General features: G+C 41.3%; 1 protein-coding gene across 1 annotated transcript in view; it reads right to left on the bottom strand.

Moving 5' to 3' along the window:
- The window catches only part of unc119b (unc-119 lipid binding chaperone B), a 64,246-nt gene that overhangs the window by 12,246 nt on the left and 35,096 nt on the right, over window positions 1–16,904 (bottom strand). Inside the window, exon 3 of the mRNA XM_072247595.1 lies at window positions 13,981–14,089. Coding sequence (XP_072103696.1) covers window positions 13,981–14,089 — 109 coding nt within the window. The remainder of the gene's footprint in view (window positions 1–13,980; window positions 14,090–16,904) is intronic.

The raw sequence follows: 16,904 nt of genomic DNA, 5'->3' as shown, positions 1-16,904 counted from the left end.
CCCTACTATTTCTCAATCTCCAATTCCTGTCTGTTCCAAGAATGCCTAATATTCAGCCTTGGTTAAGTTTAGCATTCCTCCAGTTAAACAGTAACTGAAGAAACACCTTTGGCTCACATTACAATAAGGGTGGGGATGGGGAGGGGGTAAATGGTTGGCAGCAGGGCAGAGAGGGGAGTTTGCTAATTTAGTGTGAAATGCTTCAAAAATATCAAAGTGGAATTTTTTTTAATACAGGTGTCCCCTGCTTTTCGAATGTTCGCTTTACGAAACCTCACTGTTACGAGAGACCTACATTAGTTCCCCGTTTTCGCTAACAGAAGCTGTTTTCACTGTTACGAAGAAAGGCAGCACACGGGGAAAAGCAGTGCGCGCCCTGAGCAGGCGCTGTCCCCTGGATTCGGAACAGCATTCTCGCCGGCATTGCTTAAACACGTGCCTGTGAGCAGCCGTTTGCAAGATGAGTTCTAAGGTATCGGAAAAGCCTGAAAGAACTCGTAAGGGTGTTACACTTAGCATAAAACTAGACATAATTAAGCATTTCGATCGTGGTGAATGAAGTAAGGACAAAGTGAGTTTGGCTTGTGGAAGTTGACGAAGACGATGTTGAAGAAGTTTTGGTATCCCATGACCGAGAACTGATAGATGAAGAGCTGATGCAATTGGAAGAGGAAAGGATAACAATCGAAACTGAATGCAGTAGCGAACTGAACGTGAAGCAACTGCATGAGATTTTCACTGCAATGATAAAGTACGACTTTAATTTTGAAAGGGTACGTAGGTTTAGGGGATATTTGCAGGATGGTTTGAGTCCTTACAAAGAACTGTATGATAGAAAAATGCGCGAGGCTCAGCAGTCAAGCAAGCCTTCCACATCAGCCACAGCAGACGATGAACCTCGACCTCTGACATCGAGGCAAACAGTCATAGGAGAAGATGAGCTGCCTGCCCTAATGGAAACAGACGACGATGAGATGACACCCCAGTGTCCCACCACCCCGACTCTCAGGCCGCGGACAGATACCGATTTGCGGAGAATGCAGCGGTAGCCAGGAGGCACACAGCACATCTTTAAGAAAAAAAGCCGAAATAAACATGCTAATTAATTAGGTGCCGCCCAGCACGTAATTGTCGGCCCAGATCAGAGGCAACGCAATCGGCAATCCCCTCTGATCTGGGCCAACAATTACGTGCCGGGCAGCACCTAATTAATTAGTATGTTTATTTTGGCTTTTTTCCCTTAAAGATGTGCTGTGTGCCTCCCGGGTACCACTGCATTCTCCGCAGATCGGTATCGGTCAGCGGCCCGGAGGATGGGGGCCACTGCACCACCCAAACTCCGACGACTCAGCGTAACACACCATTACCAGTGTGCTTGGCAAGCTGTCTTCCCGATTCCCGTAAGTGATACTACACTGTACATACATTATTTCTACTTTATACAGGCTGTGTATTTTTACGTATTATTTGGTATGATTTGGCAGCTTCATGGCTTAAAGGTTACTGGGGAGAGTGTTTTTGCCGAGGGCACTTGCGCAAGATTTTCTGCCAAGAATGCTTGCGTGAGATTTTCGCTACGGAGAACAGTGCCGGCAATGATTGTGGAAAAGTATTTCTACTTTATATAGGTTGTGTATTTATCATATCATTCCTGCTTTTACTATATGTTACTGTTATTTTAGGTTTTATGTGTTATTTGGCATGATTTGGTAGGTTACTTTTGGGTCTGCGAATGCTCACAAGATTTTCCCATATAAATAAATGGTAATTGCTTCTTCGCTTTACAACATTCCGGCTTACGAACCGTTTCATAGGAACGCTCTACCTTCGGATGGCGGGGGAAACCTGTATACATGTGAAAATGTGGGAAGGGACAAATAGAGGACGATGAAGAGTGGTGGAGAGATGAGGCAAGAAAGAAGCAAGGTAACTGGACAAATAGGTAAGAGCAGGTTACAGGGAAGAAGGGCATTTAGATAGATAATGGAAACTAGTTGAGGTAGACTAGATGCAATTCTAAGTGATTAAACCACATACGATAAAGACGGTGGCAGAGACAAGCATTTATAAATATCCTGTCATGTATTATAGTGTAGATGGTTAAAGTGAAGTCAATAATCTGTATTGCAGTACATTAATAATAACATGGTGATAACAATAGTGGTTTATTAATTCTACATTTCCACTAATAACATTGATAGTCAATTGCAAGTTTTGCTCATGATATGCTTTGGTATAACAATGACAATTTGCTCAGTGCACAAGGTTTTTTTTAAACTACTACATGGCATTTTCCACAGCTATTTACCAATGTTAAATGACACTTCAGGTATACATGCACACCTAAAATCAAAACCTCCAAGAACTGCTGACAATGCACTGTTTTACAAAACAAAGAATAGTGAGCCACCCATCATTTCTGTAACAAACTATTGAGCCTATTCCTTCATTCAGTGAGATTACCACTGACCTTTAACTTACCTACACAAGTCCAATGTCTCTTCTCTTTTTGCTAAAGACCATAACAAACTCCTTTTAGATACAAAATTTTCCTTCTAAAAGGCTTGGTCCTATTATTTAAGCTGTGCCCCTTAGTTTCAAATACTGAGCCAAACTTTTACTTCTCTTTACCCCAATGGTTTCCCACAATTGCTCAAAAACTGATTAAATTCTTTAATCTCTTAAATTAAAAACAACCCAAGACTGGATGGTCCAATCTCAAAATTAAAATTTTGGAGTCCAAAATTCATATTGATAAATCTAGACAGCATTATTTTAGGACAACCTTATTCCTCCCAAGATATATTGCCAAGAATTTCTTACGATATATTAGTAATAATCCAAGTCAGGTTGTGCATGGCTGCAACTACATTTTAGGATAACTTTTCAGGTATAAAATAGTTTATTAGGCTGCTTGATTATTTTCTTGGTACCTAGTTTCATGTACATGGATGCTGATATTGGTGTGGAGGCCATGAGGTCAGAAGGATGGTTGTTGATGATCATCAAACTTGCTCAAGATTACAGCATCTTCCAACTCTTAAATTTTGTTGGGGAGTGTGAGATTGAGGTGGGAGGAAGTGAGCCTTCCTATCTAAAAGGCACCGAGCTGCAGTGGCCATCAAGGCTCAGACTTAGTTGTTTCCTTAAAAGTAATGCCCTGATATGACTACGTGTTACTTGAGGCTGACTTCTAGCAAATTCAACATACAAGGGAACAGGCAAGAAGGAGAAATATACCTGATTTCAACCTTACCAGTCTACTTGTCACAGATGCACCTTTCCACGAAAGGATCAGTGGAAGTGACCACCAAATGGTTCTCATCGAAACAAGATACCATCTTCACCATGAAAATACCCTTTGCTATGCAGAACCTTGAAATTCAGCACACACAAAATGCTGGAGAACTGACTCATAGCTAATGCTTTTTAATACAAGCAACAACTCAATGAACCTATTCAGCACTGTTTCCAAAGCCTCCACGTTCTTCCTGCAATATGGTGATCAGAACAGAACACAATACTCGAGATGCAACCTAGCCAAAGTTTTATGCAACGTCCTGACGCATACTTTTATATTCAGTGCCCTGACTGATGAAGTAAAGTATGCTATTCAACAACTTTAATGCATTATCTACATGTGTTGTCAATTTCAAGGAGCTATGGACTTAGACCCCAAGATCCCTCTGTACATCAATGTCCTCCACTTATAAAGTGGATTCTACTTAATTGGGCCATTAGTTAAACGGGGGAGCTCCTCATTTGGCACAACTCAAAAACTAATCAAGAAAATAGCCAGGATTCCCTTTACTTACTTGGGACACTCTGCTGCTTAATCGGGACAGGAGATTGGTGACAAACAGTTTCTAACTTGTGTCAATTGAGTATGCTTGTTTTGTGTTATCTATTTATACTTCATTGTCGCCAAACAATTGATACTAGAACATACAATCATCACAGCGATATTTGATTCTGCGCTTCCCGCTCCCTGGAGTACAAATCAATAGTAAATATTAAAAATTTAAATCATAAATTATTAATTACCTACTGAGGGAGGAGAAGATGGCGGCATGACGCAGCGCGCGCGGCCGTTCCAAAGGATATCGTATGTGTTAACTAGGGAGCCGTGCACAATCCTGATTTGATGGAGACAGACGTGAGAAGCACGGAGGAACACCTGGAGAAACTTCTGAAATGCCCGCTTCACTGCCGTTGCTACTGTGCGATCAAGAATCTCCGGAGGGGAAGGCCCCAAATCCTCGGCTTTGCCTATTGCCTATTGCCGGGGTCGAAGCGCTCCGCAGAGATGGTGCTTGGTGTCGGAGAGCTGGTTGGAGGCTCGAGTTTTCGGACGGACTCAGAGTCGGACTGTGGTCCGATGCTTCCAGGATGCTGCATTGGTAAGTTTGCAGCACTGGAGGTTCATCGTCTGCGTGAGATGATGGGACTTTCGAAAGACTTTGAGACGTTTTACCATGCCCATGGTCTGTTCTTTATCAAATTACGGTATTGCTTTGCACTGTTGTAACAATATGTTATAATTATGTGGTTTTTGTCAGTTTTTCAGTCGGTTTGTCATGTGTTTCTGTGATATCATTCTGGAGAAACACTATCATTTCTTAAAACATGCATTACTAAATGACAATAAAAGAGGACTGCGTGTCCTCATAATCTAATCTAATCTAATCTAAATAGAAAATAGAAAATGGAAAGTAAGGTACTGCAAAGAAAACCAAGAGGCAGATCCAGATATTTGGAGGGTACAGTCCAGATCCGGGTCAGGATCCGTTTAGCAGTCTTATCACATTTGGAAAGAAGTTGTTCCCAAATCTGTCTGTACGAGCCTTCAAGCTCCTGAGCCTTCTCCCGGAGGGAAGAGGGACGAAAAGTGTGTTGGCTGGGTGGGTCGTGTCCTTGATTATCCTGGCAGCACTGCTCCGACAGCGTGCGGTGTAAAGTGAGTCCAAGGACGGAAGTTTGGTTTGTGTGATGTGCTGTGCCGTGTTCACCAACTTCTGCAGCTTCTTCCGGTCTTGGACAGGACAACTTCCATACCAGGTTGTGATGCACCCTAGAAGAATGCTTTCTACAGTGCATCTATAAAAATTAGTGAGGGTTTTAGGGGACAGGCCAAATTTCTTCAGTTTTCTCAGGAAGGTGCTGGTGGGCCTTCTTGGCAGTGGATTCTGCTTGGTTGGTCCAAGTCAGGTCATTTGTGATATTGACCCCTAGGAACTTAAAGCTTTTGACCTGTTCCACTTGTGCACCACCGATGTAAATTGGGTCGTGCAGTCTGCTACTCCTTCGGAAGTCAACAACCAATTCCCTCGTCTTGCTGACATTGAGGGATAGGTTATTGTCTTCGCACCATGCCACCAGGTTCTTAATTTCCTCTCTGTACTCAAACTCATCATTACCCAAGATACGGCCTACAATTGTTGTGTCATCAGCAAACATATATTGAGTTTGATGGAAACTTGGCTACACAATCATGGGTGTACAGTGAGTACAGCAGGGGGCTGAGTACACAGCTTTGTGGGGCACCAGTGCTCAGAGTGATTGTAGAGGAGAGCTTGTCCCCTATTTTTACAGCCTGGGTCCTGTCTGTGAGGAAGTTGAAGATCCAGCTACAGATCTGAGTGCTAAGGCCCAGGTTCCGGAGCTTAGGAATCAGTTTATTTGGCATGATGGTATTAAAGGCAGAGCTGTAGTCAATGAAAAGGAGTCTTACGTATGCGTCTTTATTCTCCAGGTGTTCTAAGGAGGAATATAGGGCCAGAGAGATGGCATCTGCCGTTGACCCGTTGCTCCAATGGGCAATTTGGGTCAATAGGCACTGATTCAAAAAGCAGTGAAGACTTGGAGGATGCAATCATTGAGAACATTGTATCAAACACCAAGGCAGAAAATATGAAGACCAGGAAAGTGTTGAAGATGACACATCTGAACTTGAACTAGTGATGACGCCAGGAAATTTATTATTGGACTATGACACTGCTTCATGCAGGAAGGCAATGAAGGTGGTCCATTATCTGCATTAGGTGCCTGTACTGATTTTGTTCATTTACAGGAAATCAAAAGAATTCCTCTGTTGATAATTATTAGGCACAGATACATAGTTTTATAATACTGTAGTAGTAATGGTAGTGTTCTAATTTGCATATTTAAATGAAATACAGAACAATTTGTTACTCAGTTAAATGGTAGTTTGTCTTTTTTTTTAAATACCTTTTTAAACTATTTCCATGAAACTTCAGCTAATTGGGGCAGGCACTTAATTGGGCCAAAATGTACTGGTCCTGATGTGTCACAATTAACTGGAAACCACTGCATAACTGGTGGCTTTGAAGAAATCATTCAGTTTAGGACACAGTAGAACTGCTGAGAGCTGTACCCCCCCTGCAACCCCTGACATAACCCAAGCATATCACACTTCCCCATTCACAACTGCACCAATCTTTCAAAGAATTAAGCTATTAGTTGTAATTAAGTACTGAGAAAAATGCAATGTAAATGCTATTAGTTCCTACTTATTTAACAAACTATTGGCCATTGAACATAATAAAGATTTCTATTTTGGAAGAGAAGAGATTCATTTGAAAGGAAGAATGGAGAAAGGCTGTGTAAATTAAATTACAAAATTCTACAGAAGTTTTAGGAAGAGCGATGGCATGCACACAAATCTTCAAATCCAGCAGAAACGTTGAATGGCTTAAATGCATATGAAAACCTTCATTTCACTCATGGAGAAATGCAGTGCAAAAGTCAGTAAAGAATAAAATTGCATAAAGCACAGGTTGGCCTCACACAGAACACTGAGACCGGTTTTCAGGAAGAATATCAGGACTTCTGAGCACACTAAAGTTATGTGGAAAGACTGAAGCTAGGATTGTCCTCAAAGCAGGGAGGCAGAGTAAAGAGGTGACCAAAATGGCAAGAAGTTTTAACATTACAAAAAGGAAAATTTCCACAAGAAATGAAGATGAATGGCATAAAAGCACAGACAAAAAAGAAGAAATCCTTTTATCATTTCTGAGGATCTGCCCTGGGGTCCAGCATGTAACTGCCATTACAAAGGCAGCACAGCAGTGCCTCTGCTTTCTCAGAAGTTTGTGTAGATTTGGCATGTCATGTAAAACTTTGATAAACTTCTATAGATGGGCAATGGAAAGTATGCTGACTGGTTACATCACAGCCTGGTATGGTAACACTAACACCCTTGAATGGAAAAGCCTACAAAATGTAGTGGACACCACCCAGTCCATCACAAGTAAAGCACTGCCCATCACTGAGTACATCTGCAAGGAACACTGTCACAGGAAAGCAGCGTCTATCATCAAGGACCCCATCCATCTGGGCCGTGCTCTTTTCTCTCTGCTGCCATCAGGGAGGTGGAACAAGAGCCACATGTCCTATAGGACAGTTTCAGGAACAGTTATTACCCATTAATAATTAGAAACATAGAAAATAGGTGCAGGAGTAGGCCATTCGGCCCTTCGAGCCTGCACCGCCATTTATTATGATCATGGCTGATCATCCAACTCAAAACCCTGCACCAGCCTTCCCTCCATACCCCCTGATCCCCGTAGCCACAAGGGCCATATCTAACTCCTTCTTAAATATAGCCAATGAACTGGCCTCAACTGTTTCCTGTGGCAGAGAATTCCACAGATTCACCATTCTCTGTGTGAAGAAGTTTTTCCTAATCTCGGTCCTAAAAGGCTTCCCCTTTATCCTCAAACTGTGACCCCTCGTTCTGGACTTCCCCAACATCGGGAACAATCTGCATCTAGCCTGTCCAATCCCTTTAGGATTTTATACGTTTCAATCAGATCCTCCCCTCAATCTTCTAAATTCCAACAAGTACAAGCCCAGTTCATCCAGTCTTTCTTCATATGTAAGTCCTGCCATCCCAGGAATCAATCTGGTGAACCTTCTTTGTACTTCCTCTATGGCAAGGATGTCTTTCCTCAGATTAGGGGACCAAAACTGCACACAATACTCCAGGTGTGGTCTCACCAAGGCCTTGTACAACTGCAGTAGTACCTCCCTGCTCCTATACTTGAATCCTCTCGCTATAAATGCCAGCATACCATTCGCCTTTTTCACCGCCTGCCGTACCTGCATGCCCACTTTCAATGACTGGTGTATAATGACACCCAGGTCTCGTTGCACCTCCCCTTTTCCTAATCGGCCACCATTCAGATAATAATCTGTTTTCCTATTTTGGCCACCGAAGTGGATAACTTCACATTTATCCACATTAAATTGCATCTGCCATGAATTTGCCCACTCACCCAACCTATCCAAGTCACCCTGCATCCTCTTAGCATCCTCCTCACAGCTAACACTGCTGCCCAGCTTCGTGTCATCCGCAAACTTGGAGATGCTGCATTTAATTCCCTCATCCAAATCATTAATATATATTGTAAACAACTGGGGTCCCAGCACTGAGCCTTACGGTACCCCACTAGTCACTGCCTGCCATTCTGAAAAGGTCCCGTTTATTCCCACTCTTTGCTTCCTGTCTGCTAACCAATTCTCTATCCACATCAATACCTTACCCCCAATACCGTGTGCTTTAAGTTTGCACACTAATCTCCTGTGTGGGACCTTGTCAAAAGCCTTTTGAAAATCCAAATATACCACATCCACTGGTTCTCCCCTATCCACTCTACTAGTTACATCCTCAAAAAATTCTATGAGATTCGTCAGACATGATTTTCCTTTCACAAATCCATGCTGACTTTGTCCGATGATTTCACCACTTTCCAAATGTGCTGTTATCACATCTTTGATAACTGACTCCAGCAGTTTCCCCACCACCGACGTTAGGCTAACCGGTCTATAATTCCCCGGTTTCTCTCTCCCTCCTTTTTTAAAAAGTGGGGTTACATTAGCCACCCTCCAATCCTCAGGAACTAGTCCAGAATCTAATGAGTTTTGAAAAATTATCACTAATGCATCCACTATTTCTTCGGCTACTTCCTTAAACACTCTGGGATGCAGACCATCTGGCCCTGGGGATTTATCTGCCTTTAATCCCTTCAATTTACCTAACACCACTTCCCTACTAACAAGTATTTCGCTCAGTTCCTCCATCTCACTGGACCCTCTGTCCCCTACTATTTCTGGAAGATTATTTATGTCCTCCTTAGTGAAGACAGAACCAAAGTAATTATTCAGTTGGTCTGCCATGTCCTTGCTCCCCATAATCAATTCACCTGTTTCTGTCTGTAGGGGACCTACATTTGTCTTTACCAGTCTTTTCCTTTTTACATATCTATAAAAGCTTTTACAGTCAGTTTTTATGTTCCCTGCCAGTTTTCTCTCATAATCTTTTTTCCCCTTCCTAATTAAGTCCTTTGCCCTCCTCTGCTGAACTCTGAATTTCTCCCAGTCCTCAGGTGAGCCACTTTTTCTGGCTAATTTGTATGCTTCTTCTTTGGAATTGATAATATCCCTAATTTCTCTTGTCAGCCACGGGTGCACTACCTTCCTTGATTTGTTCTTTTGCCAAACTGGGATGAACAATTGTTGTAGTTCATCCATGCAATCCTTAAATGCTTGCCATTGCATATCCACCGTCAATCCTTTAAGTGTCATTTGCCAGTCTATCTTAGCTAATTCACGTCTCATACCTTCAAAGTTACCCCTCTTTAAGTTCAGAACCTTTGTTTCTGAATTAACTATGTCATTCTCCATCTTAATGAAGAATTCCATCATATTATGGTCACTCTTACCCAAGGGGCCTCTCACGACAAGATTGCTAATTAACCCTTCCTCATTGCTCAAAACCCGGTCTAGAATAGCCTGCTCTCTAGTTGGTTCCTCGACATGTTGGTTCAAAAAACCATCCCGCATACATTCCAAGAAATTCTCTTCCTCAGCACCTTTACCAATTTGGTTCACCTAATCTACATGTAGATTGAAGTCACCCATTATAACTGCTGTTCCTTTATTGCACACATTTCTAATTTCCTGTTTAATACCATCCCCGACCTCACTACTACTGTTAGGTGGCCTGTACACAACTCCCACCAGCGTTTTCTGCCCCTTAGTGTTACGCAGCTCTACCCATATCGATTCCACATCTTCCCGGCTTATGTCCTTCCTTTCTATTGCGTTAATCTCATCTTTAACCAGCAACGCCACCCCACCTCCTTTTCTTTCATGTCTATCCCTCCTGAATATTGAATATCCCTGAACGTTGAGCTCCCATCCTTGGTCACCCTGGAGCCATGTCTCTGTGATCCCAACTATATCATAATCATTAATAACAATCTGCACTTTCAATTCATCCACCTTGTTACAAATGCTCCTTGCATTGACACACAAAGCCTTCAGGCGCTCTTTTACAACTCTCTTAGCCCTTATACAATTATGTTGAAAAGTGGCCCTTTTCGATGCTTGCCCTGGATTTGTCGACCTGCCACTTTTACTTTTCTCCTTACTACTTTTTGCTTCTACCCTCACTTTACACCCCTCTGTCTCTCTGCACTGGTTCCCATCCCCCTGTTGTGAACTAACCTCCTCTCGCCTAGCCTCTTTAATTTGATTCCCACCTCCCAACCATTCTAGTTTAAAGTCACCTCAGTAGCCCTCGCTAATCTCCCTGCCAGAATATTGGTCCCCCTAGGATTCAAGTGTAACCCGTCCTTTTTGTACAGGTCACGCCTGCGCCAAAAGAGGTCCCAATGATCCGAAAACTTGAATCCCTGCCTCCTGCTCCAATCCCTCAGCCACGCATTTATCCTCCACCTCATCGCATTCCTACTCTCACTGTCGCGTGGCACAGGCAGTAATCCCGAGATTACTACCTTTGCGGTCCTTTTTCTCAACTCCCTTCCTAGCTCCCTATATTCTCCTTCCAGGACCTCTTCCCTTTTCCTACCTATGTCATTGGTACCTATATGTACCACGACCTCTGGCTCCTCACCCTCCCACTTCAGGATATCTTGAACACGATCAGAAATATCCCGGACCCTGGCACCAGGGAGGCAAACTACCATCCGGGTCTCTGGACTGCGTCCACAGAATCGCCTATCTGACCCCCTTACTATCGAGTCCCCTATCACAACTGCCCTCCTCTTCCTTTCCCTACCCTTCTGAGCTACAGGGCCGGACTCTGTGTCGGAGGCACGGCCACTGTCGCTTCCCCGGGTAAGCTGTCCCCCCAACAGTACTCAAACAGGAGTACCTATTGTTAAGGGGCACAGCCACCAGGGTACTCTGTAGACTGGGCACAGCCACCGGGTAGACTGTTGAACCAACATGGATAACTTCACTCACCTTAATACCGAACTGATTCCACAACCATGGATTCACTTCAAGGACTCTACAACTCATGTTCTTGATATTTATTACTTACTTATTATTTTGTTTTTATTTCTTTTTTTGTATTTACACATTTATTCTCTTTTGCTTATCCATCGTTTGCCCATCTTTGTTGTGATTTTTTTCATTGATTCTATTGTTTCTTTGTATTTATTATGAATGTCCCACAAGAAAACAAATCTCAGGGTAGTAGATAACATGTATGTCGTTTGGTAATAAATTTACTTTGAACTTTGAAAAGTATTCATGTACCGAGTTGTCGTGAATAGAACGTACTTATTGATCAGATGACGGAAACAATCTCAATAGTAACTTCAAAGAAATGGAACAGGATATGTAGATTAAAAAAGGGAAAAAATAACTGCATGGCCATGGAACAGAAGTAGAAAAGTGCAATGAATTAGCCGGTTCTTATCAAAGGGATGGTTTAAAGAGCCAACTATCTCCCTTCTATGCGATATGGACCTACAATGCCAATTTATTTCTATTGATCTCGATAGAAACAACTTGCTGAGTCAAAATTAAATGTTAAAATGATTCTGCAATGTAATTTTAGTAACTGGAAACTGTATTGTATAGTTTTAGACACAGTTTAGGAAGTGAGGAAACCAAGGTACAATCAAAAAATGCTTTGAGTTAATTTCATTACAGTATTTCATAGACTCATACGTAATGGTTCTGATGGGCTCCTGCTCAACCTGCTTGGATTATCTAATGGCAAAGTGTTGCTCATACTAACTGCCACAGAGTTCACTTCAGCTATCCTGACAGTAGTCCACATCACAATTCAGAAGAATATGTATATATTTTCTCTTCTCCCCTCCAACACCAGGCAGAACAAACTTAAGCCTGAAAGCATGTACCTCCAGGCTCAAGGACAGCTTCTACTCTGCATATGCGACCATTTTTGAAAGATACACTAAGAGAACAGCTAATATGCAGAATCCTGGGTTTCAAAAGAGATAATGACAACAGAATTATTCTGATATTCTTCACAACTAGAATATTACTTTCAGTTTATGATAGAAATGAAGGTACACAAGGGTGATGAGTAGATCACTGCGAAGGCTCCAAGGATGAAGAATTTCAGCTTCCAAGATCGATTGGAGATACGGGGACTATCATCTTTGGAGGAAGGTAGGTTGAGGGGAAATTTGACTGAAATGCACAAAGTCATAGCAGGCTTAGATAAAATTGACAGAATGAATGGTGCAAGAATTGGGCAAGAGACATGCAAGAAAGCAAGTATTAACTTTTCAAAAAGAGTTGCATTGACCAAGAATTCATTGCCTACAAAATGGATTGAAGTAATGATGATTAATAACTTGGGAATGAAAATGGATAGACAGGAGGTAAACAAGCTCACAGAGCTATAAAAACAGAATGGGGGAATGAGACCGGTTTGATAGATCAGCAGACAGCAAGCCATTGACTTGGTGGACTGAATGGCCTACATTGACCTCGTGACTTGTGTCCATACCCAATTCTATTTGGATGTGCATATATTATGCAAGTATTTGAAAATGGAACTGGATGCATAGTCATCAGTAAATATCCTTATGACAGCCCTTATGATGGAGCAAAGGTTGCTGATGAAGCAAGTGGCTGGTGCTGGAATACTACCCAAGGTTCAGCAACAGTAATGTCTGCAAGTAAAATGATTGGCTTCAACAACAATATTTTCCTTTTCTTGTGCTTAATGTTTTCCTTTGTTCTAGCTATTACCTCTATAACTGGAGCACTTTCTCTCTATCCAAATTCACTTAAAATTTACTGTGGTCTTGCATGTCACACTGTTAAATACTGCTTTGATATCAACAGCATACGTACACCTGGAATTCAATTCTTTGGCTTAATTTTGGAGAAGGCTGTTAAGAGCCCTGTTGTTTATGTAGTCCTGAGTGGAATCTAAATAGAATGTTCTAATACTTCTTCACGTTATGGCTGTATTGAAACAACTTCAAAAAAAGCATAGCTAAATCTGGAGTGTGAAATTTCAGCATTACAACTGTTATTGCTAGAATCCCTAACTCTTATTGTGCTAACTACAATCAGCTGCTCCATTGATTTTAAAGGACTGAATACACCTGCAAATACATTTAGACTATGTGGTTGGACTACAAAACTTTATTGTAATTGACTGCTTGTTAGATAGTTCAGATTTTTTTGTAATGTGTTTTTGCATACCTTTTAAGTTTATGGTGTAGCTTTATCTGGACTGTACCTCATTTTTAGTTTTGCCTGCTTTTGTATAGCTTACCACTGTATCTATGTTTGTACACCGTGTATACACTCCTCATTAAAACTGATCCCCAGATCCAAGGATGACAGCAGAATGGTAGTTCCACTCAGCACTTGTAGGTGCCCTCAGATAGAACTGTGAGGTTGTCTCTTCTGCCAATTCTGCCTCGTTCAGATAAATCTACAAGCGACACATAGGGAAGGATCGGATGAAGTATGATTTATCGTCTCGGCATTTGTTGTAGGCCAAGAATGGAAAAGAAATGTTACACAAGAAAGTGGTAGGCATCTTCCCTAATCACCCATAGTATCAGACTGTAAGCAGATCAAATATTATGCATACTCTACAGGTAATTCTAACCAAATCTTAAAGGTGCAGAAAGAAAAATCAATTGAACTTACGTTGCACCAACTGTTCTCAGCCTCAAGAAGGCAGGAGTGAATTGGTAACGAACAAACCTTCCAGAACTGGAATCCATTCTCCCATTCTCATCATCGTCGTCTTCTAACTCTGAAGATGTAAATTTAGCAATTCAACATTTAAAGATCTACAGACACCCTACTGCACATTATGAAAAATCTGATAAACTGAATAATTCTGAATTGTGATAGTTGTCATTTATGGTTCGTGGAATATCTTATGGTGTTTCACTGTGATACAAGGATGCCCATCCATCATTTCCATGTGCTACTTTTAAAAAGCCAATGGATTATCTATTAATTGGCAACTAGAATTGGCATAAGGTAGTAATGGTGCTTTGCCATAATTTGTACAATGAAGGGTTCACATCACTGCAAATCAACCAATGTGTTAGTTAATCAAGAAACATTCCGCTAGATCAGGGGTTCCCAATCTGGGGTCCACGGATCCCTTGGTTAACACTAGGGATCCATGGCATAAAAGAGGTTGGGAACCTCTGATCTAGATGAAATCTAGCCTCTGTACCATATCATGAGTTAATATATTTACTGAATTTAGCTTCATAATTGTCACAGGAAAACATAACATGTGCTTTGCTATCAATTTTCTAAGATTAGTTTTGCACGTCAAAACCCCTCCATTGTCAATATGTTATTGTCTATTGCGTATTTACACCTTGCCACTTGAAAGCAAAATATTTGAGAAGGATGGTAATGAGATGGAAAAAAAATCAACTATGCCTTCAGCAGAAAGTTATGCACATTCACTTAAGCAAGATGCAGTCGAGAACAATTCCCGCCACCACCCTTTATAATTAAAACAAAATGAGGATTGAAGCAAACTGTAGTGCCTACTGGAAAGCTTCCTCATCTCTGGATGAAATTAGCTTGTTCAGAGCAAAGTGAGCATTGAATGTGTTGCTTCTGACCTCCAGTTACTTAATGAGGATTTTTTAAAAAAATCAAAATGAACCCTATTCAATGCTTTTAAGTAAATACCGATTTGGAGTATTCTTTTAGTTTGCAAACAATGCAAAATTACTGTCTCAACAGCCTCAGTGTAAAAAAGCCTCAACAATCAAATTATAATCACATTCTACTTGAGACACTTTTCTTCTAGAAATATATAATCCACTTTGTAATGATCCTTCCAAACATTAGGAACAGGAACTAATACAGACTGTGTAGCCAACTGAATCTGTTCCAAAACTGCCAGTTCGAGGTGGAGTTGATGGCTGTTCACAATACAACTTTCCTACCCTTTCCCCATATCGAAGTTTCAGGTCAACTAATTTTCATCACACCTTAAATCTATGCCATCTAGTTTTAAAGCCCAGCCCTCCCCCACCTTGGGGTAAAAGGCTATAACAAACCATCCTTTCTATGCCCTTCATGATTTTATCTATCTTTACAAGGTCATCTTCAGCCTCCCATGCTCCACGGACAAAAGCCCCTACCGATCCTGTTGTTCCTCAAACACCAGCCCTCCAGTCCTGGTTAAATTTTTGCAGAACTTTTCTGCACCCTTTTCAACTCAAATGACATCCTTCCTATAGCTAGGAGACCAGAGCTACACAGAATACTCTGTGGACTCTCACCAATGTCTTATATACTCATAAGATAATGCCCCAAACCTTGTACTCAATGCCCACCGTTACAGCAAATTCCTTCTTTATCATCTTAACTACATGCGTTGCTCCAAATCATGAATCTCCCTATTAAACAACGCTCTCCAGAGCCCTTCCATTAACTGCCTAACACAAAAGGTTAGCAAGCAAGCTGCTTATGGAATTAAGACAAATGACATATGGGCCTTTATTGCTTGGTTGCAGGAATTTAAAACAGAAATTTTGTTGCATTGAACATTTTAGTGAGTACACACCTGGAACCGTGTACACCTATTTTGACCATAAGACACAGGAGCAGAATTAGGCCATTCGGCTCATTGAGTCTGCTCTGCTATTCAATCAGATTATCCCTCTCAGCCCTATCCTTTTGCCTTCTCCATGTAAGCTTCAACGCCTTTCCTAATCAAGAACCTATCAATCAATGCCTGCTTTAAATATACCCATGACTTGGCCTCCATAGTTGTCTATGGCAACGAATTACACAGATTAATCATTTTCCAGCTAAAGAAATTCCTCACCTCTATTCTAAAGGAATATCATTGTATCCTAAGTTTGTGCCCCCAGGTCCTATACTCCCCTACTATTCGAAACATCATCTCCATTTCCACTTGCTGATCTCCTGTTTTTAAAATAAGGGTAAACTAGCATTTGAGGCAATCCAGAATACATTTCCAATCTACTGGAATCTTCCAAGAATATAGGAAATCTGAAAAACAAGTGCATGCAATATCCTTGCAGTTACCCCTTGTATAGTCCCCAGAATGCAGCTACGAATCCAGGTTTTAAAAATACTGTGAATCCAAGAATAAACATAGAATGCTGGAAAATTCAGGTCAGGAGGTGACTTTATAGATAGAAACAGGGTAAACAATTGATACTTAGAACTGGAAAAATATAGAAAATGGTCATTTTTTAAGGAAAGGGAATGGGAAGAACAAGGGTAGTGACTACGAGAGGGTAGAGACCAGAAATAAATGACATACATTGGTGTTAATTGACATCAAGTAATATTTATGGAAGCTGATCAGTATAAAGGTGAAAAAACACGGGGACAACTGATATTAGAAAAGTGTAGATCCTTTTTCTTTACCCACTTGCTTGGTTTCACACTCCTGTCCCTCCCCTTTTATTGATCGAAGGTTTCAGGATTCAAAGTGATCTAAGGGAACAAGGACTATTTCAGCTAAATGGACATTGGTTAAGTTTCAACTCATGCTTGGATCTTGAAATATTAAAAATACCTTGTTATTACAGGCTACTAATGAAAATAATTAGATG

Source organism: Mobula birostris, chromosome 31, assembly GCF_030028105.1.
Source record: "Mobula birostris isolate sMobBir1 chromosome 31, sMobBir1.hap1, whole genome shotgun sequence".
Taxonomy (NCBI): domain Eukaryota; kingdom Metazoa; phylum Chordata; class Chondrichthyes; order Myliobatiformes; family Myliobatidae; genus Mobula; species Mobula birostris.
The sequence above is the reverse complement of the archived record's forward strand: the minus strand, read 5'-3'. Positions and strand labels throughout refer to the sequence as shown.